The sequence below is a fragment of the Bidens hawaiensis genome, unplaced genomic scaffold, assembly GCF_021521415.1.
Source record: "Bidens hawaiensis isolate Kalapana, Puna unplaced genomic scaffold, B.hawaiensis_p1.1 tig00001032_1, whole genome shotgun sequence".
Taxonomy (NCBI): Eukaryota; Viridiplantae; Streptophyta; class Magnoliopsida; order Asterales; family Asteraceae; genus Bidens; species Bidens hawaiensis.
The window spans coordinates 269,876-293,508 of NW_027491060.1; the positions used below are offsets into that span (position 1 = coordinate 269,876).

The 23,633-nt window shown below is 34.5% G+C and overlaps 2 protein-coding genes and 1 pseudogene across 3 annotated transcripts; all 3 read left to right on the forward strand.

Moving 5' to 3' along the window:
* The first annotated feature begins 403 nt into the window (after nt 1–403).
* LOC143552731 (uncharacterized) lies at nt 404–5,434 on the forward strand. The gene is made up of 15 exons (XM_077042880.1): nt 404–702; nt 1,577–1,638; nt 1,740–1,807; nt 2,019–2,140; nt 2,221–2,326; nt 2,406–2,457; nt 2,632–2,749; nt 2,836–2,866; nt 2,968–2,991; nt 3,790–3,914; nt 4,014–4,095; nt 4,173–4,295; nt 4,375–4,428; nt 4,523–4,592; nt 4,900–5,434. Exons 1-15 carry the CDS (start codon nt 513–515, stop codon nt 5,239–5,241), a joined length of 1,569 nt encoding a protein of 522 aa, XP_076898995.1. The 5' UTR covers nt 404–512; the 3' UTR covers nt 5,242–5,434.
* Nucleotides 5,435–6,244: 810 nt separating this feature from the next.
* On the forward strand, nt 6,245–9,399 carry LOC143555833 (peroxisomal 2,4-dienoyl-CoA reductase [(3E)-enoyl-CoA-producing]-like). Its single transcript, XM_077045315.1, has 4 exons — nt 6,245–6,359; nt 8,927–9,078; nt 9,165–9,267; nt 9,311–9,399. Exons 1-4 carry the CDS (start codon nt 6,245–6,247, stop codon nt 9,397–9,399), a joined length of 459 nt encoding a protein of 152 aa, XP_076901430.1.
* Nucleotides 9,400–11,034: 1,635 nt separating this feature from the next.
* Nucleotides 11,035–13,852, forward strand: LOC143552742 (large ribosomal subunit protein eL8y-like; annotated as a pseudogene). Its single transcript, XR_013138703.1, has 7 exons — nt 11,035–11,107; nt 11,192–11,236; nt 11,339–11,539; nt 12,374–12,543; nt 12,636–12,764; nt 13,391–13,483; nt 13,579–13,852. The product of XR_013138703.1 is annotated as a large ribosomal subunit protein eL8y-like (transcript).
* Nucleotides 13,853–23,633: the final 9,781 nt, after the last annotated feature.

Sequence of the window (23,633 nt, forward strand, 5' to 3'; positions counted from 1 at the left end):
GTAAAAAATGATTGGTTGAGAGATCAAAAGACCACACGACCACTCTCACTACCACCCGTCATGCGTGACTAAGGGAGAGTGCGCATAGTGTTTCTTTTCTATCATTCTCAGTCTCGCAGCCCGTAGGCCCCTTCCATGAGCTTAAATGAACTATACTATATTCTTAGTTGAAAGAAAACACAAGATATAAAATCAAGTAACCTATTTTATTTCTTCAAATGTATACAAAAACTCAAAAAGAGTTGAAAAGAAGATATATTCAAAGAGGGAAAATAGTGGGCCATAGCAACCCAAATGCAAAACAAGAAATAACCTGAGGAAGCATAATAATCCAAAACCTTATTTAAAAAAAGGAGGGAAATCCTGCACACAACAAAAAAAAGATAATAAAACAAAATGAAAATGGCATTGGAAAACCAACATACCCTTCCTTATTAATACCAGTCACACACACCCCATTTTCTTTATAAAAAATTAGGGTTTCAGTAACATTATTATCAGTTTAATCGGAGATGACAACTGCGGCGGCTGCTGAGAAGAAAGACAAGGAGGAGGCGAAAGGTGGAGAGTTGTTGTTTTGTGGTACGACGGCGTGGGATGCCGTTGGCCGGCAGAAGGGGTTATCGGAATGGAGCTTGGTTTCTCCCACAAGGCTCCGGCCACTCGTCGGAGTTGATATTCGTTATGTGGCTGCTGGTTCTGGTTAGTCAGTCAGTCAGTCAGTCTTCTTGCTCATTAATAAGTAGTTGTTTTGCACCTTCATGAGTGATTCTGTTTGAGTGTTTTTGAGGGTTATGTGATGTGGGTATGCTATATGTTTGCTGACTAAGATGAGTTTTTTTAGCCATTGTGTCATACGGGCTGTGTGGTTAGGCGAAACTGAGGCTGTTTGTCCGTGTGACTTAATGAAGTGACACGGGCCTGCCTGACGTCAAGCGAGCACATTTGATGTCACGTGGGCCCATTTGAAGTAACACGGGCCCATTTGACGTCATGTGGGCCTGTTTGAAGTCCCACGAGCCGATTTGACGTCACGTGGGCCTGTTGAAGTCACACGGGCCAATTTGACACCACATGGGCTCATTTGACGTCACGTGGCCCATATGAAGATATATGGGCTTGGACGATGTCACACGGGCCTGGATGATGTCACATGGCCATAACGATTAGGCAAAAAGAGGTCATACAGCTGTGTGACTTACTTAAGGGAGTGACACGGGCTTGTTTGAAGTGACGACGTGGAACTGTTTGACATCACACGCGGCAAGTATGAAGTTATATGGGCTTGGGTGATGTCATACGGGCATAATGATTAGGCGAAAAGGTCATAAATGCGACTTATTGGTGGTTATATGAGTAATTTCGTTATTAGTCAAAAAGTTATACACATCCTATGATTTGGACTTCATATGAATTTTTTAGTCCCATCATTCGGGCCCTGTGACCATCAACACAAGCCGTTTGACCACTTTTCGCACTGCCATATGACCCATATAACAAAATGGTGCCTTATAGCACATTAGCTGTGTTTGTATAGCGGGCCTCGGTTTAATGTTTTTGAAATGTTTTGGTGTAGCGTCTTGTCATTGCGTGGCATTGGGTGTTGATGGACGTTGCTATACTTGGGGTCGCAATGATGTAAGTTAAATTGCTGTATCAAGATTCAGTTTTTATTAATTCTGAACTACTACTAAACTGCATTCTATAGAAATCAAGCGAATATTATTGTGTGTTTGCAGAAGGGTCAGCTTGGACATGGAGATCGAATGAGGCGTGATGAGCCAACTGTAGTCTCAGCACTTGCTTCGTGAGTTTTTATTCACTTTTTAAAAACTGATTTGTGTAATATTGAATAATCGAAATCAGAAAAAACAATGGGTTGTATTAGATAGTGCTTAATTCACCATCCAAAAACCAATCACTTGACCACTAAATGGTCTTGATTATCATCAAGATTGCATGTAGCATCTCATTAAACCCATTATATTTAATTTGGTATTTTGGGTACAAAATTTCAGGTACAAAATTGTAAAAGCCGGGAGTGGGAAATCCCATACGGTTGTAGCAACCGAAGATGGTCTCTCTTTATCTTTTGGTTGGAATAAACACGGTCAACTCGGTACAGGCTCAGTAAAAAATGGTGAGTTCACTAATTATTTTAATTGTTGAGTGCTTAAATAGTTTTGACGATTAAAAACACAATCAATTTCTCTTTTGCAGAAGTTGAGGCAAACCCAGTATGCTGTTTAGTAGCTGAAGTCACAAATGTTGCATGTGGAGCTGATTTTACCGTTTGGTTGACTTCTGTTGAAGGCGCTTCGATACTGTATGGTCAACACTATAGTTAACACATTTTCTTTTACAATATAATTTAGTTTGTCATTTTGTGGTATGTTAATTTGTAGAACTGCTGGACTTCCACAGTACGGTCAACTTGGACATGGAACTGACAATGAGGTATACTTAGTAGGCTTGTAAACGAACCGAACGAACACGAACAGAGCATGTTCGTGTTCGTTTGTTTATAAAAGCTATCTCTGTGGCATTATTTATTTTACATTGTATACTATATTAATTATGATATATTGACATCATAAATTTATGATGTATATTATTTTTTTTAATTTTCAGTATAATACAAAAGAGGGCTCCGTGAAGCTTGCTTACGAAGCGCAACCTCAGCCCAAAGCCATAGCTTCTTTTGCTAATGAAACTATAGTAAAAGTGGCTTGCGGATCAAATCATACTGGTTTATATTTATCTCTATGAATCTTGTTTATATTTTTATAATAATTTATATTATGATTCTTTTGTATCTAATATGGTTGTGTTTAGTTGCTGTGGACTCGAAGGGCTACGTGTACACGTAAGTTATCTTGCACAATTGCTGTCATATGTTGACAAAATAAGTTTTAGATAATTTATGTGGATCTTTATATTAAACATTTGCTTTATGAATTGTTGTAGGTGGGGCTTTGGTGGATACGGAAGGTTGGTACTTTCTAACTGTCAACAGGTCGATTCGAGTCATGGTTTGTTTTTAATGAGTCAAATGAGTCGTAATTAAAATAAGTTAGATATAAGGAAACTGGCTAATCAGGTTGAAAGCTGTCCAAAGTATATATTTAGTGCTTACATACACTTAAACGGTTCGTGGTTTGGTTGACCGGTTAACTTGGCAACCTGTTTACTTAAACAAGTCGACTAACTCATTTACAGTTCGATTACAACAAATTTACAAACCACCAACCTGTTTGACTCGTTTAGATAAACTGGTTGAACGGGCCCTGTTCCGTTTTACATTTATCTTAAGTCTGTTTGGGTAGTATTTTTAGTAGGGGTGTGCCTGAAACCGAAAACCAATCTGTTGCCGAACAGAATAGACTTCCGGCTCGGTTTTGTTTTTGCATGTAGTTAAACCAACCTGGAAAATTATGAATTTCAATATTTACATCTTGATTTATAAGCAATTGATAATTATAATAATTTAATAATTAGTGTTACCCAAATATTTTAGCCCAAATGTATAATACAATTGTTTATTATTTAACAAAAATAGATCGGCCCAAAATATTAAGCCCATGTTCCTTGTTTTGAGTCATTTTTCTCAGTCCAAAAATTTCAAGCCCAAATGGTAAACCTGGAAAAACCGAAACCAAAAAAACTGAACTGCATGGTTTTTAAAATCTCAAAAACTGGATTTTTGTTTCTTGTGGACTTGAGCCCAAAAACACCCCCATGCACACCCCTAATTTGAAGTAAAGTTATTTTTTCTTATCTTAATAACAGGCTTGGACATAGAGAGCAAAAAGACGAATTTAGCCCTCGTCGTCTTGATGTTTTCACAAAACATAACCTTGTACCTCCCAGTGCAGTTGTTTCTGCTGGTTCTGTCAGTTCTTCTATTACTGCTGGTAAGAAACAAATGCCTTCTCAATATAAATATTAAACAGATAATATCAGGAACAAAATATTTGGATTGTGACTTGTGAGGGGCAAATTTGTAATTTCAGGTGCAGGACAGATGTACATGTGGGGCAAGATTAAGAACTCCGGTGATGACTGGATGTACCCCAAACCGCTCATGGATCTCAGGTTTGAGTTTAATGCATCTCTTAAACTGTTTTGATGACATGACAACTTTAAGATTATTATTGTTTTTTGTGTTTTAGCGGTTGGAATATACGGTGCATGGATTCAGGCAGTATGCACCATTTTGTTGGTGCAGATAGCTCGTGTATAAGTTGGGGGCCTGCTCAATCGGGTGAACTTGGATACGGGCCCAACCAACAGAAGTATGTTACATTGTTTTAAGGTTTCATTGTGTGTGTTTTTTTGTCTTCTAGTTGGTTAATATTGCTTTTTGTGCTGTAGATCTTCTTCAATACCGAAGAAGGTAGATTCGCTTGAAGGCATGCATGTTATAAGGTTTGTTAGGATCACATGATCATTTTCAGAACGTGTGTAAAAAACGCGTATTGTTTTTTTATTATGTGATTTTATTTATTGTGTTGTTTTGTAGTGTGGCGTGTGGTTTTGCACATTCGTTGGTGGTAATTGATCGGACAAATGTTGGTGATCAGCTTGATCAGGTAACCCCTTGACCAGTTTACTATTTAAAAGCATGTTTAATGTTTTGATTGTAACTATTTTATATTCAGTCACATTTTTGGTTGGTAAATTTGTATTATTAGAGAATAAATATGCAAAGGTAGAATAAAATAAAATTTTAGTTGCATGTCGTGAACATATTCGATGAACATGACACATTTAACACCCTTGGGTAAAATAAGAGAGTTACTTCAACCGTGTAATATAAGAAAGATAATTATTTAATTTATTTTGTAATCGTATTTGTATATGATAATATCTAAGCCATTGATCCTTGGCTGTTTACAGCTTGAAATTTATGATGCAAAAGCTACTGGAGAAGCGGTTGAACAACCTAGCACTAAACCGCCATCTGCCAAAAAAACCAACAAAAAGGCGGCTGCTGCAAAAACACCCAGCAAGCGAAAGAAAACCAAAGAACCTTCTGATTCAGAAGATGAAGTGGAAAGTCAAGAAGATAATAATGATGATAGTGATTCGGAAGCTAACGGTGTTGCTGAAAAGACGAGTAAAAGGGGCGGGAAGGCTTCAGGCAGAGGCGGTGGGCGGGGCTGCCAACCTGCCGCCAGCAAGAATGGTGGTGGTGCTGCACCGGCTAAGAAAGGAAGAGGAAGACCAAAGAAGGCGTGAGTTGACCATGGATTGTAGTTGTAGCAAGTTCACTAACTTTGTATTTTGATTCGAGTACTAGAGTGGGCTAATTATTGTGGACGAATCTTGTTTTGTGTCGCTGAACGGTTATTTTGAAAACGTTTGTGGAATGTATGATATGGAGGGTCGAAAGGCCCGGGTCCAGCCTGTGGTTAAAATGGCTCGATCTTTTCTTTTAGTGGCTTGTGTAATGGCTCGTGGTTACTTATTTTTTAGATGCATGTCACATTCCTTACATATTCAAACACGCAATTTTCGTAACCTTGATAAGTGAGCTTGTATGGTTGACAAGTTAGTAGGATAGTCTTTATTTGTTGCCTACTGGAATATAACATTTTTTAATATGTTTGTTATGTATGCTTCTAATAGTTCAATGTCATTCGGACAATAAAATATGATACCATTGGTGTGATTAGTCTTCTCACATCCTTTTTCAGGCTTTGAGAGTATGATAAGTATAGTGTTTGTGTTGATAGGAAGCTAATGAGTAGATTATATGATATTTCCGTGTATTATGCCAACACCTCATCAAGTATTTTCGTTAACACTTATGGTGCGAGTGGTTCGCATAATAGAATGAAATTGGAATTTGAACTTTACACCAAGATGTGTTTGATGTACAAAATTTGTTGGAATTATAACTTTAATCTCATTCTTAATGAATTTGGTTGGTCTGGCACCGTTACCTTCTGACACTTGTGCTCCAACACCGTTGTGATCCAACTCTGATACGTTTTATTGAAGAATATTGGTATGGTTCCGGTGCTGCTGCATTATGTGCCCGGCGTATCCGGTGTCCGGTTACATGTGTACCACCACACTACCAACGCGGGTTTACACGTCTAGCATTGGTTACACGCGTACCGACATCAAGTTATGGAACTACCAAAGATCACACTTCCACAAGTGGATGCATATTCATTTTTGGGGAGGTGTTATATCTTGGGCATAAAAGAAACAAACTTGCATTACTGATTCAACAATGAAATCCAAGTTTGTGGCATTAGTAGCAACTGGTAAAAAAGCCGAGTGGTTAAGAAATCTTATTTATGAAATTCCATTGTGGCCTAAACCGATATCACCTATATCTCTCAGATGTGATAGTGAAGTTGCCTTGGCTAAAAGTGTACAATGATCTAGATACTTTTACCTTATCTAACATTTAACTACAGGGATATTATATCCATACCTATTTATCTTTGGACATACTTATTACTTGACTACATGTGGTGTAAAGTCAATATTTTGGCAGCAAAAAATCTGCATCACCATCTCATTCACGGATAAGAATGCATAAAAGGTGAGATATGGTGCTGTTTAATGATTCATTTCTTGTACTATCTTCTAGTATATGTTTAGTGTGTTATCATTTTGTTTTGTAACTTATTTGGTTTATTGTGAACCAGATATATATTAGTAGCAATATGTGATAATGAAATATGCTTATTCCTAATAACATGTCACCCTATATATATTTTTAGCTCGGTAAAGCCAAATATGAATCCAAATTGATATGTTAATAGTTAATATATAAATAATGAACATAATACATATCTACATCATTTATATTTACAATGATTTCGTCATATACTTTAAGCGAGGTTGTAATTTATAAATTTAATCTACACATATTCTTGATAATGATGCTTAGTGTGTGACCCTTCGGGATCATATGTCATTAACAATGTCATTGTATGTTGTGCCTTGGGCACATATATCCAACAAACTCAACATAACTTAACCGATCATCTCACCAAATCGTTAGGTAGTAACTTATGCACAAGTCGGCTATAAGGATAAGGTCATTGTTCCCCTAAAATTGTTCATGTTAAGAGATTCAATTCCCAACTAATATGAAATCAGGTGTTGAATTAACTATGAAAAACTGAACATCTAAATATCGGAACACATTATTAACATCATTCCAAGGCACAAGTTTGGACAATTAGACCTTTAAGTTGAGAAGGTTGAAGTTTAACCTCTCAATAGTTCTTTTGAAAATTGCATATGCCTGTGTAAGAGTAAAAGAACTACCTATATGTATAAAATTTAGCCGCTTCAATGAAGCTTGCGACTCGGCTTCTATGTACTCATTGGAAAGAAAGGGACACAAGGTTAGTAAAAGATAGTGTCAAGAAAGAATATATAAGTATGTAAACTTTTGTGTATACTATCTTCATGTATTCACTTCGAATAACAAAGGTTCAATCCATAGTGACACCTTCATATTTGAATACGTGGAATGTGTAATATAATATGATGAAATTTAGTTGTCATGATATTTCATTTATGCATAAGTATATTTTTTGTACATGTCTATTTAAGTGAACAAGGATTACACTAAAATGAGGGATGAATGTTGGTGATTTTAGTGCCATGAAGCTATTTTGGGCAACTAGGGATTCACTTAAGACCAAATGAGAAATTAGAATATACAGTGATACAAGGTAAGAGATGCATATTGCACATCTGATCATGATTGTTTCAATTTCTGGTAGTGCAGGCATGATGCAACACCATCAGTAGTAGTTATAGAGGTTCTACTACTGCTACTACTACCGGTATTTACGGCTTTTTGATAACTACTAATAGTAGCTATGGAGGTTTTATAACTACCAAGGGTGGTTACAACAACAATCACACACAGTAAAATTCCATATTTAGCAAAGCAATTGGTAAGGTTTGAAGATGGTTGGATGTAGGCTGACCATTATCACATGGGATAGAGAGGTTGCTTTTAAAGAAACCATGTGAACATGAAAATGGTATCAGTAACATAGAGTGCAACTATATAGCATGAATATAAACAACCAAAATGATGCAGCATGAAAAGTAGTAGTAACATATAACGTTTGTAAACTTCCAATAAAATCATAATCATAGAAAGACAATGGCAATAGGAAGGTAACATGCAAAAGTCGCCAACAATATACATAAAGTTAAGGGTTATCTGGTCGTCTCTAGATGCTCGTGGTTTGTCGCTTTGGTATATGAAACTCACATGAATACATGAACTCGTTCTTGTCAGAGGTATGAGTTTAATCCGACTGAAAGTTCTTGAAAATACCAAATTATTTCGATACGAAAATATTCCACGACCCTCAGATTATTCAACCCTCACAAAACTCAAATCCCCAACGCTCTTTACGAGTCCAACTTAAGCTTGAAAACGAGCTAAGCTCAAGCGTGAACTACCGAACTAGAGTATCTAAAATCTAAACAAGCCTACGCAATGGTGTTAAAACTGTTGATACAATATAATATTTTAGTTCATGCCACCCAAACAAACATAATCATCTTAACTTTAAACGGGCTTTCTGGGCCCAAGAAAACTGCAAACCCTCTTAACACCCGGCCCAGAACTCGAAACCCTAAGGGGGTGTTTGGTACAGAGAATGGAATTATAGAGAAATGGAATAGAGAAATGGAATTGCAGAGAAAGGGAATTGGTCTGGAGAATGAGAATTGACTGTTCTGTTTGGTAGTACAGAGATTTCAGTAGAGAAATATAGTTGAGAATCATTTCTCTTGTTTGGTACATAGAAAATAAACAGAGAATTATATCAACTTTATCATTAGCACAAGTATTTTTTTCATAACAAATATTTATTAAAAAATAAAAAACAGTCAGATGAGAGTGGTGGTGACATTACTTGAACAATAGGTACGTTTACTATGTGCCATGAAGCAGTCAAGTATCTGAAGAAAGGAGGACCTGGAAGAAGCTCAGATGAGAGTGGTGGAATAATATTGAATATCAGTGCTACTCTGCATTACACAGCTGGTTGGTACCAAATTCATGTAGCTGCTGCTAAGGTTATACAAAAAGATTCTAAATTTAAGTAAACATTATGTTTATATACATTCATGTATGTATGTTTCTTTAATGTGTAATATTATAGGCTGCAGTAGATGCTATTACAAGGAATCTGGCATTGGAATGGGGTACTGATTATGACATACGAGTCAACGGGATTGCGCCTGGGCCGATAAATGACATTGCTGGCATGAGAAAACTCGGGTCAGATGAAATAAAAGCCGAGACCAGGGCGAAAAGAGGAAGTGAAAACGCTTTCTAGAATTGTGGAAAAACGTTCTCGAGCTGCACCCACCGGGGTACCTTCTAGCAAACTCTAGCCTACCAGAAATCTGATTAATATGCATATTTGGTGATAACAACTTTTGGTATTGATGTAATTTTCTTGAAAACATTTGTGATCATTCTAGCTGTTTATCGGTCAAAAATACAATAAATATAAGAAAACAAAAAATAGAAAAGCATGTTCCTTTGGTGATACAAATTTGACTTTTTGTTGGTCAACATCTATGAAGAGGTGCAGGGTAAACATCGAGTGGTTGGTATCTCAAACGTTCATTGTGAGGTATCGGTCCTTCCTGTAAAAACAAACAAACCAAACCCGTCAACTACATTTCACAAACTACTGAATTGATATTATTAATATTTTAACTTAAAAATATATAACACGTACGTCATCTGGATTTATTTGGAAGGGCTTAACGAAATCTTCAAACATCTGTGGGGATAATCCGCTTATCTTATCTTTAACTTCCTGAAATTATCCAATCAAACTTTAAAATGTAAACATGACCTAATTTCAACTAATCTGTGGGATCCCAATTATTAACATCCTGCAAAAAGACAACATATTTCCCAAATGTGGGTAACCCCGAACACCAATAAACTCATTTAAGCACAATGTTATAAATACCCCGACTAGGCGCCGATTAATCCCCATTTGTCCAAAATCGGTCAAAATTGAAAATTTTACACAAATTTAAATATATATTCCAATCCGATCAATCTTGACTAATATCTATTAATCCTGATTAATCACTAGTCCCTATCCCACCGCCCGACTAGCGCCTAGCGATTTCTACAACACTGTTTAAGCACAATTTAGGATTACAACTACCTTCCAACGCTCCCATTCATTCCAATTCTTGAATTCAGCTTGAGACTTCAATACAGAATCTTGAAACTCACCCATAAACCCATAAACCTTAGAACTTGCATCTTTCAAATCAACCCCAGTTTCTTTCTTCAACGAATCCCCTAAATAATTAACCAACCCTCTGAATTGTTGAACATGGCCGCTAGCCACCATGAGGGTTTAACAAACAGCAAACAAGACCCACAACCGTCAGTCACGGGGCTTTACATCAGAAACCCTAACCAGGCCACCACACCACCGTCACCTAGGGTTCAGAAATTGAACCCGACAACAGTAGGCAAACGGGGGCGACAAACGACCATCACATCGCACATAGAGGGAGAGAAAAAGAGCATTTCTGATTATGATTAAGGTTTTGTGGGAAAGCGGTGGGTACACACAGATGGAAGAAAAACCTACTTGATACAGCAAGCACAGACAAACTACACAGAACTCAACATCTCAAAACCCAGTTCGTACGATTAATAATAATAAAGTGAAAAGGAAGCTGATATATATAGATTGAATGCTTATGGATCTGTTAATCGGAAATTTGAACCATACCTTGTTTTGGGTTGCGGTGCTCTGAAGGAGGAAGCTGGTGATAGAAGTGAAAAGGAAGAGAACGGAAGTGAGAAATGAAACCCTAGAGAAATGATTTCTCCGCTTTTTTTAGAGAAAAGAAATCAGGGAAATGGAAATGGTTTATTTCCATTTCTCACCTCTTTCTTTCGTAAACAAACAAGAGAATTGTTTTCATTTCCATTTCTCGCCCCCCAATCCTATGTACCGAACACCCCCTAAAACTTATGAACCTAGCCTCTTCCTTTTTATAAACACAAAACCATTTTCATCACCGCCGTCGTCTCTCTAGATCTTCAGCTGCAGAAATGGTGAGTCCAAATTCAATCTCTCAATTTCATAATAAATTTATAAACAAAATTCCAATTGCTCATATAATTTTATCATAACTGAAGGCTCCAAAGAAGGGAGGAAAGGCAGTGGCAACAAAGAAGAAGACGGTACAATTATTATTATTATTATTATTATTATTATTATTATTATTATTAAACTTTATGTTTAGAATATGTTTATGATTTATTAAATTTGATTGATTAAATTAGGAGAAGGTAGTGAACCCGTTGTTCGAGAAGAGGCCGAAGCAGTTTGGAATCGGTGGAGCATTGCCGCCAAAGAAGGACGTCCACAGGTTCGTCCGATGGCCGCAAGTTGTCCGGATTCAGAGGAAGAGGAGGATTTTGAAGCAGAGGTTGAAGGTTCCACCGGCTTTGAACCAGTTCACTAAGACCTTGATAAGAATCTAGGTATTTGTTCTAATTATTATTATTATTACACTTTGATAGTTTTATGGTGGTTAGTAAGTGATTTATAGCTTTATATTTAAACATGATACATGGATTCAAATTTGTAAAATGAGCTTATGTAGGTAGTAGTGAATTAGAGTTTGACTAGTGATTTAGTTTGATTGGATTTTTACTATACTTGTTATTTTTAAATATATATATACAATTATCTATGTAACATTGTATATGTATACATAAACATTTTTATATGTAGTTTTTATTTATATACACATTTATATCTATATATATTGAATAACCTAAAATTGGCTAGAAACTGCTGCAAGTTGCTGGAATATGGCCAGATTTAATTTTGTTGTCAAGTTCCGATTTGCAAATAATTGCCGATCAGTCTTGAAATTTACAACACTGGTTTAACTTGTCTTCAGAGACATTAGATGCTTGAAAATGTTTGAAAGTTGTTTATTAGCAACAAGCTAGGTGTATTTCTTGCTTTGTAAAACTGCTTTTTGGAATATGCAACATGATATCTATAAGAGTTAGTTTCTTTCGATTACAAGTTACAATATAATAACATGTTACAAACACATTCAAACTTATTTTTTGATTTACATCAAGTAGTTAGTGTTTGTGGGCTACAATATTGTAGATGTAAACTCCTTGTTAATCCAAATACTTTTTTGGAAACTCCTTGTTAAAAAGTCATAAGACCTTTTTAACTTATTACAAAAAGGCCTTTTCACAACAAATAAGGAATCCCAAACACACCCTTAGTTTATATTTACAAGTGGCTAGTTATTGAATTGCTATGTGATATATCTGTTTTTGAATATGTAGCAACCAACTTGTTCAAGATGCTGCTTAAGTACAGGCCTGAGGATAAGGCTGCTAAGAAGGAGCGCCTCGTGAACAAGGCCAAGGCTGAATCTGAAGGAAAGACTGTAGAAACAAAGAAGCCTATTGTTGTGAGGTATGGTCTTAATCATGTCACATATCTCATTGAGCAGGTTAACTATCATACTTTTTGATAAACTAAGTTAAAACATACTGTATACTGTGTTGTTGGCAATTTTTTTAAGTTTTATTTACTTCCATTCAGAACAAGGCACAATTGGTTATTATTGCTCATGATGTTGATCCCATTGAGTTGGTTGTCTGGCTTCTTGCATTGTGCAGAAAGATGGAAATCCCATACTGCATTGTTAAGGGAAAATCTCGTCTTGGAGCTGTAAGTTTCTTGATTTAAAACTAGTCAAAATTTAATTTTGGTGGTTTAGTTGTTTTAACGTGATCAATTGTTTATTTAAAACATTTTTCTACTCACATTTTTAGGCCTTATATGGTGATTTTAAGTCTTTTTTTAAATGTTTTTACTATGGCATGTTTGTTTGTGTTCATTAAGTATTACAATTAATGAACGAAGACAAACAAACACGAACACATTTATTTTCTTAAAAAATGGACGCGAACATGAAAACTTTGTTTGTTTAACTGATGGTTTTTTATTAGAGTTAAATGAACATTGTAGTTCACACTTTTATTTGTTTTTAAGTTCTGTTATGTTTATTTATTTGTGTTTAATTATTTAGTTATTCGATAATTTTTCTTTTTTACTCATAATGAATGAATGTGAACAGACATACACTATCATTTTTTTAGCGAACTAACGCATACAAGAAAACTCCGTTTGTTCTACCATCTTTGTTCAATTGTGTGTTTGGTTAAGTTGAGCAAATGACCACAAACATGCTCTTTTGTTTACAAGGCTATTTACGCATTTTATTATTTTCTGAAAACAGTATATGGTATATGACTTTCATTATTATGTTTTGGCATTTTCTTTGCATGTATCAGATTGTTCATCAGAAAACAGCATCAGCTCTGTGCTTGACCACAGTTAAAAACGAAGACAAAATGGAGTTTAGCAGAATCTTGGATGCTATCAAGGTTTGATTTTTTGTTTTATCCAATGTTTTTATATTTTTTTTAAAAACAATTTCTTGTTTGATTGTCGAGTTTAACATCTTTTCTTGGTATTTTAGGCCAACTTTAATGACAAGTATGAGGAGTATAGAAAGAAGTGGGGCGGTGGGATAATGGGTTCCAAATCTCAGGCGAAGACGAAGGCCAAAGAGAGAGTTTTGGCCAAGGAAGCTGCTCAGAGGTTGAATTAGATATTATCTTCTTGATGTATTGTATGCATTTTGGATCTTGGGAAGTATTCCATTTAGAAACTTTTGTTTTTAAAACTTTATTTGGTTGTTTTGGAAGTTCAAATCTTATGTTCGACTTGCGTTTTATAATTTTGATCCCTTTGTCTGTAGAGGATCGTAGACAAGACTTTTCCTTTTAGGGGATATAAGGCTTCCTTTAAAAATTTTCACCATAGATAGGCTTGGTTTACAAGCACGAGGTCTCGCTTTCACTTTCGAGGATGTTGTTTAAGTAATTGAAGTATCCAACCGTTTAAGCGTGCTGAACCGATACTTTCGATACTGGTACTAAGTTTTTGGGAAAATCGGGATTGATATTTTTGTTATCGTTACCGGCCGGTACCGAGTAGAGGTGTACAAAATCGATTTTTTCCCTAAACCGAACCGTTGTTGAAACCAAATTGGTTTGGTTAAACCATGGTTCAAACTGGTTTGACTCAAATCGGTTATGTTTAGAAACCAGTTTAGGAATTTGGCAGATAGAGCTGGTCAAAGTTGGTTCGCTTCGATTTAAAACTGGTTTAACAGTTAAAGAGGTGTGTGCAAGAGAGAAAATGTGTAAAAAAGGGAGTCTAAGTAGCAAAAAGAATGTCTGAATAGCTAATGCCAACGTCACCAAATCTTCTTTTTCAATTCATTTTTCTAGGCATTGTCCATTTTTTTCCCCCTTTTCATATTTCATTAGAGAATTCATAGTAGCCTCCCAATATATACATGAGTGAGTGGGTCTGCATGCTTATTTGAATATTTGGAAAAACACTATTCATTCCCATTAAATGTTTAATAATTTTAAAAGTGCTTGTGAATATAGGATAGAAAGAAAAAATAGTGATAACATTACAAACAAAATATAATTTAATTTAATTGATCAAAAAAGAAAGATATAGTGATTTTTGTGTAAATATAAAAATGAGAATGAGGAGGACGGTGAGCTAGTTTTCTTCAAATGAATTTTAAAGATATTTTGATAAATTAAAAGATCATTTTGTCTTAAAAAAAGATGGCATTTCCCTAAGAATTGCCAAAAATTCTCATTTTGTCTTGGTCTTCCTATGTATATCATGATTCATGATATAATATTTTTGATAGAACTTCAAAATTAGATTCTTTGATTAAACTGAAACAAGTACAGATAGTACCCAATTTCGAGAATGGGTGATCTCCAAATAACAAAGGTTTAGAACTGAAGAGGTAGGTCCCTGCAAAGACTAGTTGGACCCGCAAGACACACCTTGAAGAGGTACGTCTGCGCAAAGACCAACTTGATCCGCATGACCCACCATGCTCAGAGATGAAGACCTTACACGCAGTAAGCCAGCTGTTCCCGCAGGAAAGCCTCCCTTGGTACAGTACCCTGCCTGTTCCCGTAGCTGTGGGTACAAGCCAAGAAGGAAGGCTACCCGCACTAACTATACTTCAGCAATGTCACCTGAAGGAATGAGCAGGGCGGGAATATTCCCGCCCAAAAGAGCCAGTCCGTACGCTTCTAGAAGATCTTTTGTACTATACCTACCAAGGTATGGACAAATAAACAAGATCTGACAAAAGCAGCCCATGAACCAATCACAGGGTGACAGCTCACCGACAATAGTACGAGGAGGAGCACGCTCCAGTACAAAATGTCACTATCAGCCGCTGCCTACCCACCAACTCCCATCGTGGCACGAACGTAGCCCGTGGTTGGTGGAAAATGAATATTATATACAGCTGGCCATACCTGCTTGGAAACCTACATTCGGCTATAAATACTCCAACACCTTAGAACGGTATGATCATCTTATCTTCTCTAGCTATTTCTCTCTATATACACTTATATTCAGAGCAATCTAGTCTGATTCTCACGCCGGAGGGTGGTCACAAGGAGGAACCCCCCTTCTCAGTGACGAGCTCAAGGTGTCTGTTTTGCAGGTCGAGAAGAATAACCATCTTTGCTGGACCTAACCCTCGTGGGAAACATTTACTTAACCCCCAGATTATCCTTAATCTGCCGGGGTCATTTAGTGTTTCTTCAAGAACCCAAATCTGATAAACATAAACATCGACATACAAACAAAGTGCAGAAAAACAATAACTTAAACTAAACTGAGGTGGGAACACTTATGACATGAAACCACCACTCCTAACATCGTGGGTTAACCTCCATCTCTTACAACTTCAAACATTTTCCTCCATTTAATTTCCCTCCATTCAGCTCCAATTGGGCTTGCTTTGACCCAACATGACCCACTGGGTTCGTATCAATTTTATTATGTAATATTGTAACTCGACCCAACTCTAAAGATCTGACTTTAAGTTGAAAGATGGCTGAGCAAGAAAAACCGACCCAGTAGAATTTTTATTTTTTTGAACGACTTTTTTTTGTGCTCAGGCTATTGTGTTCTTTAAATTTGGAGAACTCTGTTAACACACTCTGCCATACTATGTTGTCTTAACCAGACTCATGCTGGTTTTAGATTTTGGCTTGGGCATTTCCCTATGAAACCATACCTTAGGTTGCCACTTAACAGTGACACACGGTGAGACTTAAACCCGGGTGAAATTTATAACCTTTGCACAAGATCTAATTCAAATCCTTCACCGTCAATATCCATAAAAATAACACAAGTGAGAATCAAACTTGAGTTTCAATTAAAACTCAGGCCTCCTATCACTAAACCACAATTAAATGATTCAGTAAAAAATATATATTAGCAAGACTTTCACTAGTACAAAAAATAGCTTTAGATGCGGTGAAAAATAGCTTTAGACGCGGTTTTTAACCGCGTCAAAATATAGGGCCTCAAAAGCTAATTTATTTTTAGACGCGGTTTTGGAAACCCCGTCAAATGCTTCAAAAACCCCGTCAAATGCTCCACTCTAATTTTCTAGAAAATCATTTTTAGCTACGCTTTTAAACCGCGTCAAATACCCCTTACCCGTGGCAAATGAGAACCTCACCTTTCTAAAAAATATTTTTAGCCGCGCTCTCAAACCGCGTCAAATGAGCATATATGATTTGCAATTATGACGCCAAATCCTGAATTTAGCCTCCCAAATCTATCTAAACCGCTCATTTTTAACAATCAAATTAATCCATAAAAGATAACACAATTAACCAAAATGCACTAAATCCAGAATTTTACAAAAGACAATTTTCAGCTACACCAAAATGCATTAAATCAATAACTTTATAATATAGACGGTCAATCTATGAAACAACTATAATCTAAATTTTATCCATAACATAATCATTTAAAGTTAAAGGAAGTTTATATTATAAAATATATTAGTAGAAACTTGTGTGATTAGGGGTGAGCAAAAACCGAGTAAGACTCATGAAACCCGTGAGAGCCAATCTGATCAGGCCCAATTATTTATAATAAGGCTGGTTTTCGGATTCTAAGGATACAACTAAACGGGTTCGGATCAAGTCTCGTAGGTCTGCCAGTTTGCTTACCCCTATATGTAATACACGGTCTATAGAAAACTTTATTTGAATAATACTAAAAGCGTTAGATTAAAAGAAAAGAAAAACACAAAAAAATGATTGGTGAATGGAGTAGCACCCCTCAAACTATGGGATTGATCACACTTAGTTGGGTCATGTCACTAGCGAGATTGTGGAATTTAATAATATACATAATAATATACCTTATGAATTCATAATATATAAATAATGATAAACAAAATTTTACAATTAATAAATATTTAAAAACCTATTTAAATACAACATTTGAAGTTATAAAATTATATCCGAACTTTTTCTGTAATATTTACCTATATGGGCTCGTTTCGTGTGTTATAAGGCAAACCAACCCTTTTATAAATAACCGGGTTTTATAGGTTCGGGTCTTAATGATATTCTTATGACCTGGAACCGGCCCTATTCTTAATCATGTTCATATAAAGAGCAAATGGATCACACTCACGAGACATGACCCAAACTGTACCCATTTAATGATATTCTTATATATGACCTGGGAACCGGTCCTATTCGAATAACTGGGACTGATAGTTTTGACCTACTTATGTACCAATCGATTGTTTACCGCCTCTTTATTTCACATAGGATTTATATTATTTGTTTTATGAAATATATATTTCTTTCTACATAATAAACCAAAAATTTTAAGATTTCTGACTTTTATTAGATTTGGAATGTATAATCCAAAATTTATGCATTAAAAATCATTAAAGTATATACATAACTATGAATTTTAAAAACGAAAAATCTTAAGCAACTTTAAATTAGAAAATATGTTAGTAAATATAATTTAGTTAAGTTCTATATAAAATATGTGTTGTCATTGTTGTAGTGTACTTATTGACAATTATAAAGGAGAGTTTTTGACGCGGTTTGTATAAAAACCATGGCTAAAAAAAGATTCCATATTATTTGACGCGGTTTTATAGCTTTAGACGCGGGTCTTTTGCGTAATAGATTTTTGTAGATGTTAAGAAACCTTTTTAGACGCGGTTTTAGGGGTGAACCGCATCAAAAAAGAAATAGCATCTGTTTTAAGAATCCTTTTTCTACTAGTGTTTATTGATTATCTATATTTTTTTAAATAGAAAATGATATTTTATTGACGTTAAGTTATTGTATTTACAAAAGGAGTTTTTTATCTTATAGGTTTGGAGAGTAGTGTGTACATGGTGGGCTAGGCTGTCTTATAAGCCATTTCATGCAAAGTGATCAAACACGAGAAAATATGTATCGACAACCAACACATGTTTATTCTTTTTGCATTTGATACTTATGGGTTCCACGCGTTTGAGGTTGTGGAACTACTTAACCGAGTTCAACGCATTATGCATAGCAATGTCATGACTTAAGATTCTAAGATCAACTAATGTAGTTTATAAAAGACTTGGTTTTGCAATCCAAAAGGAGATTAGCGGCACAACTTGTTGCTTGTGTGCCTCCAATTTCAATGTAATTTAAATAGTTTAATGTAAATCACATGGTTATTAGTTGAAAAAAAAAGCCCAAACAAAAACGGTTGCCTACATACTGTTTTTCTGTTGTTGAATAGTTTGTGGCCTTTAGCCACCCATAATATTTTCTTTTTCGTATCAAAGAAGACAAAATAAATACATCAAATTACTGGCCGGGTCAAGAAAGTACATTCATTACCTATATGAGAAATAGACTTATAGAACAAAGGTACAAGGTCAAGCAGAATGTCACTATAGTTCGTCAGCATATATATAATCTGATTGCATGCTAATTCTGAAGGCACGCTACTTAATTGGCAGGATACACAAAGATCACAAACCTAGAACATTTTAATTAACCTACATATATACAAATTTCTCTTTTTCAAATAGAGTTCAAAATGGTTGATGGACAGTACTAAGAGTGCTAAACAATTCGTATTTACAGGTCAAACTGGACTGAGACATATATTAAAAGTTGCATTTCATGTTGAACATGTAGCTCATGTATTCACGGGTTAACACGGACACAACTCGATTAACCCAAAACATTATATATATTTTACATATATTACTTAAAGTTTACAGACTTACACAAAAATTTTTAGTTAGTGATGACTTTTCTTATAAGTAGTAGTAGATAGGAAACAGTTAAATGTCGGGTCTTAGTTATGGGGTCATAATTGGTTGTAACGTGAATAATATTTGGCTGTAATGTTTATAGCGGGTCTTATGATTGGATCATATGTGGTTGTAACGTAAGTAGAGGTGCAATTCCTAACCGGTTAAACGAAACCAATCTGAAACCGAAACCGATTAGTGGGTTAATAACTAGTATTGAAGAAATCGGTTAGTAAACGATTTAATTAAACCGATGGTTAGGAACCGGTTATACATTTTTGAGCTTTAACCGATTACTAACCGGTTATTTTTAACAGGTTACTAACCAATTAACCAGTAACGTTAAAATTAGATTTTACCCCTTTTTATCATTTTAGTATATAAATAGGTATCGAATGTTTAGGTTTGATTACATCACTTATCTGCCTTTTGCAAATCCAATGACAAACGGAAACAATGTTTTGATACTCAACTCGAAACCAAGAAACCCCAAAATATTCACAAAGTTTAATTTGTCTCTCTTTTCAAAGGTAACAATATACTTGTTGCAAAATTTGTATATATAATGTTCCGTAAAGCCACGTCAACTCCACCTTGGGAGCTCATCTGTCAAAACATTGCAAGTGGTGAAACCAAAAACTGGAGACGAAGGCTCCAGAGCCGGCATATAAATACGATGATCGACGACGCAACAACAATGAATAGCACGATAATTATACATCTACAAATAAAATATTTTTCAATATCTGCTTTATACATTTTAGTAATTAAAATTGTTTTGTTTTTTCTTTGTTTTTATTATTTAAAAAAACAAGTAATTTTTAGGTTAGGTTTATAATAACCAAAACCGGTTGGATGAGTTAGTGTTTTCAAGCCCAGAAAAAAGGACAAATATCCATCACAGGAAATCATATATTATAATTATATTAATGAAACAAATTTCTTTACAATACATTCTATTGCTTTTCCCTTTTTCTTTATATTTCATTTTAATCTGACTTAAAAGTTAAAATACATACAATAATTATCGGTCATCATGAAATGAAAACACATGAAATTAATCATGCATTACCATTTGATCAAATTTTAATTTGGAACCCTAATTAAGTTGTTGTGTATTACTATTATTTTATATATACTGGTACAAATATTTTGAAATTTGTAAAGGACCAAAACGTTCAAAGTCATGTGAAACACTACTATTTACTTTCCATATTTACATGCCGCCTAAACCTATAAATGTACACTACCATTCATTCTCTCTCTATCTCTATCTGTAGAGTAGAAAGCCCTAACTCACGCTGTCATTTTCTTTTAGACTGGCATTATGACCACTTACAGGAAGGACCACATGGGATTGTTTCTAGGGTTGCTTTCAAACATAGAGATAAGTATGACTATATATATTGGAGGCCCTTATGTATGTGTACTATGACATTGTGGATCACAATCACACCATTGATCATAAACCCTAACTAATAAGTGCTTTCATTTCAGTTTTTGCTTTAGATGAATTGATTTGTACTGTAGTGCCAAAAGAATTTGATTCTTGCAAACATCATCTAAGTTGTAACTCAGTAATTATATATTCAGTAGTACTTTTTTGGTCACTTCAATTTCCACTACCTAGTTAGTACTCTTGCACACAAAAGATTCATCTGAACTTAGGTATGATTTGATTATTGGAGCATATATACTAGGGGATGAATTACTTTCCATCTTTAGCAACAACTTAAAGTGACCTTGTGATGATACCAATAGTCACCTTCAAGTGTCATTTGTTTGATATAACTTGTCAATACTTATTTATGTGTGTGTGACTTTTAGGGTTTGTAACTTTTGGTCTTTTCTTGCTTGGAAGTTTCAATCCATCAAATACCTTGTATTTGGACATAATTAAAAAAATTAATAAAAAGTTTTTATCAAATACAAATAAAAATTAACGTGCTAATTGTGAGAATAAAGTAGAGTAATTATATATACAAGTACATTAATTATGTAATCACATCATAGAGTAATTACACAATTACTCTACTTGATTATCACAATTAACAAGTTAATTTCATTTGTACGCTAACTTTTCCCCAAATTTAATTAGGATTTGCTAACGTATGCTCTGGATTATAAGATTATTAAAAATAAGATTTTCAAGTCCAATAACTTGTTATTTTTCTTAGACAAAGATTATATTGTTGGAATTGGACACAAATTAAGGTCAATTTTTATGTGAAAAAAAAACTGAAATGATCAAAATTAAAATATATAATGGTCAATTAATATTACTTTTCTTTCACTAGAAAACTACTTGATATTAGAAGGTGCTAATTTGGGGATTTGGAGGTTTACAACTTTACATCAAAACTTAGTGACGCGGCCAACCCAAACCCAAAATTATCAAGTCGAATTATAGAAATCTGAACATCAAAAATAAAAAAAAAAGAAATTTGGGTCTGCGATGGGATACTCATCCAGATTTAATTTCTAGATAATTAAGAGACTTATAAGAGGTGAACTTGTATACATGTACGAACTAAGAGGTGAGTACACACTTGACGCATAAGATAATTTTATCATTAAGAAGTTTTATCATTAAAATTTGGGGAAAATTCTCAAAAAGGCTTTTTTGAAGAGAGAAAATAAAAAAAGCTCAAAAATTCCTAACTTTTCCAAAATAACCTAAGTAATTTATACTGAGGTGACACATTGTAAATATAACCGACGAGATTGATGAACCATTTAAAAGCTGACACGTGGTAAAAATCTGACAAGTCCAACCGTATTTTTGAAAATTTTGGGGTGTCGTCCAAATTATTTCTTTAAATCTTTTAGGTAAAAAGCAGTCTCTCCAGACGGGTTTTTTATGTTTCTTACCTGGTCCGTTCAAATTCTATTTTTCTTGATAAAAGAGCTTTTTAATTTTCGTCTGCCAAGACGCATTTTAAATGAATTTGATCTCCTTAGAACAAATTTTCAAAAATACGAATCTGATCTAGGAGTTAAGTTAGAAAAATAAACGGGTTGTTGTAAAATGTTAATTGTGGTAATTTGGTATTTCAAGTTGTCTAGCGTTCATTTTTTTTTTCATATTTTTGTGTTTGAACTAAAACAATTTTATATGATCGAGTTATCAAAATATTATAGATATGAATCTGATCTAGGAGTTAAGTTAGAAAAAGTGTGAAATTTAAAAATAATATATAATATTATTTAAGGGGCAAACAATTCACTCTTCTGCATATAGAATTTGATTTGTGTATCATTTATTGTTGATTTGTTTTTTTGTTAACGCTATAGTACTAAAAAGATGATTCGCATTTTATTTAGTGTTTGCAAATAATTCACTCTTCTACAAATGTAGATTTTTTTTCGCGTATTTATCAGATCTATTGCTTATATGCCTTTTAAAACCGTGAGTCTAGAAAAGGTGATACACGAGTAAAATATACATGCATGGTAGTAATTAAATAATGTAAGGTTTATCCACATTTTTAAATACTTTTGTAACTTTCTATTTAAACAATGCATGTAAACTCTCATCTAGGGGATCAAATTCATATAAAATGCGTCTTGTACGTCAAACGAAATTTAAAAAACTATTTTCTCAAAAAAAAAAATAGAATTTAAACGGATCATGCTAGTAACATAACAAAATCATCTGGAGAGACTGTTTTTTACCAAAAAGATTTAAAGAAAAAATTTGGACGGCACCCTCAATATTTTCAAAAATACGGTCGGACTTGTCAGATTCTTGCCACGTGTCAACTTTTAAATGGTTCATCAATTTCGTTGGTTATATTTTCAATGTATCTCCTCAGTTCAAAGTACTTGAGTCAATTTAAAAAAGTTGAGAATTTTTAGGCCTTTTTTCTCTCTCTCTTCAAAAGGGCATTTTTGAGAATTTTCTCCTAAAATTTTACTTATAATAAAAAATAATAATATATAAACCTAATATATAATCGAAGTTTTATATAAACCTAATATTTATTGATAATGAAAATGATCATGAGAATTTGGTCTAGTGGTAAAGGTCGGCCCTTCTTAAGTGAAGTCAAAGATTTGATTCTCACTTGGGCTGGTTCAAAAGATATATGGGTAGGATGAATCATAGCTTTAATCCCATATTCAAACCCGGCATAGGCAACGATTTATGAATTTCATCCGATTCTTGAGCATCAAGGGGTACAATCTCACGGCGTTCGAGGAATTTACCTTGAACATGACCCCAAAAGAATAGGTTTACATGTGGGATTTTTTGCCGTTAAAAAAAGTTATACTAATGAAAATTGTATAATAAAGTAAATATTTATAATACATGTGTATATATAACTGTTTTTTTTTCATTACAT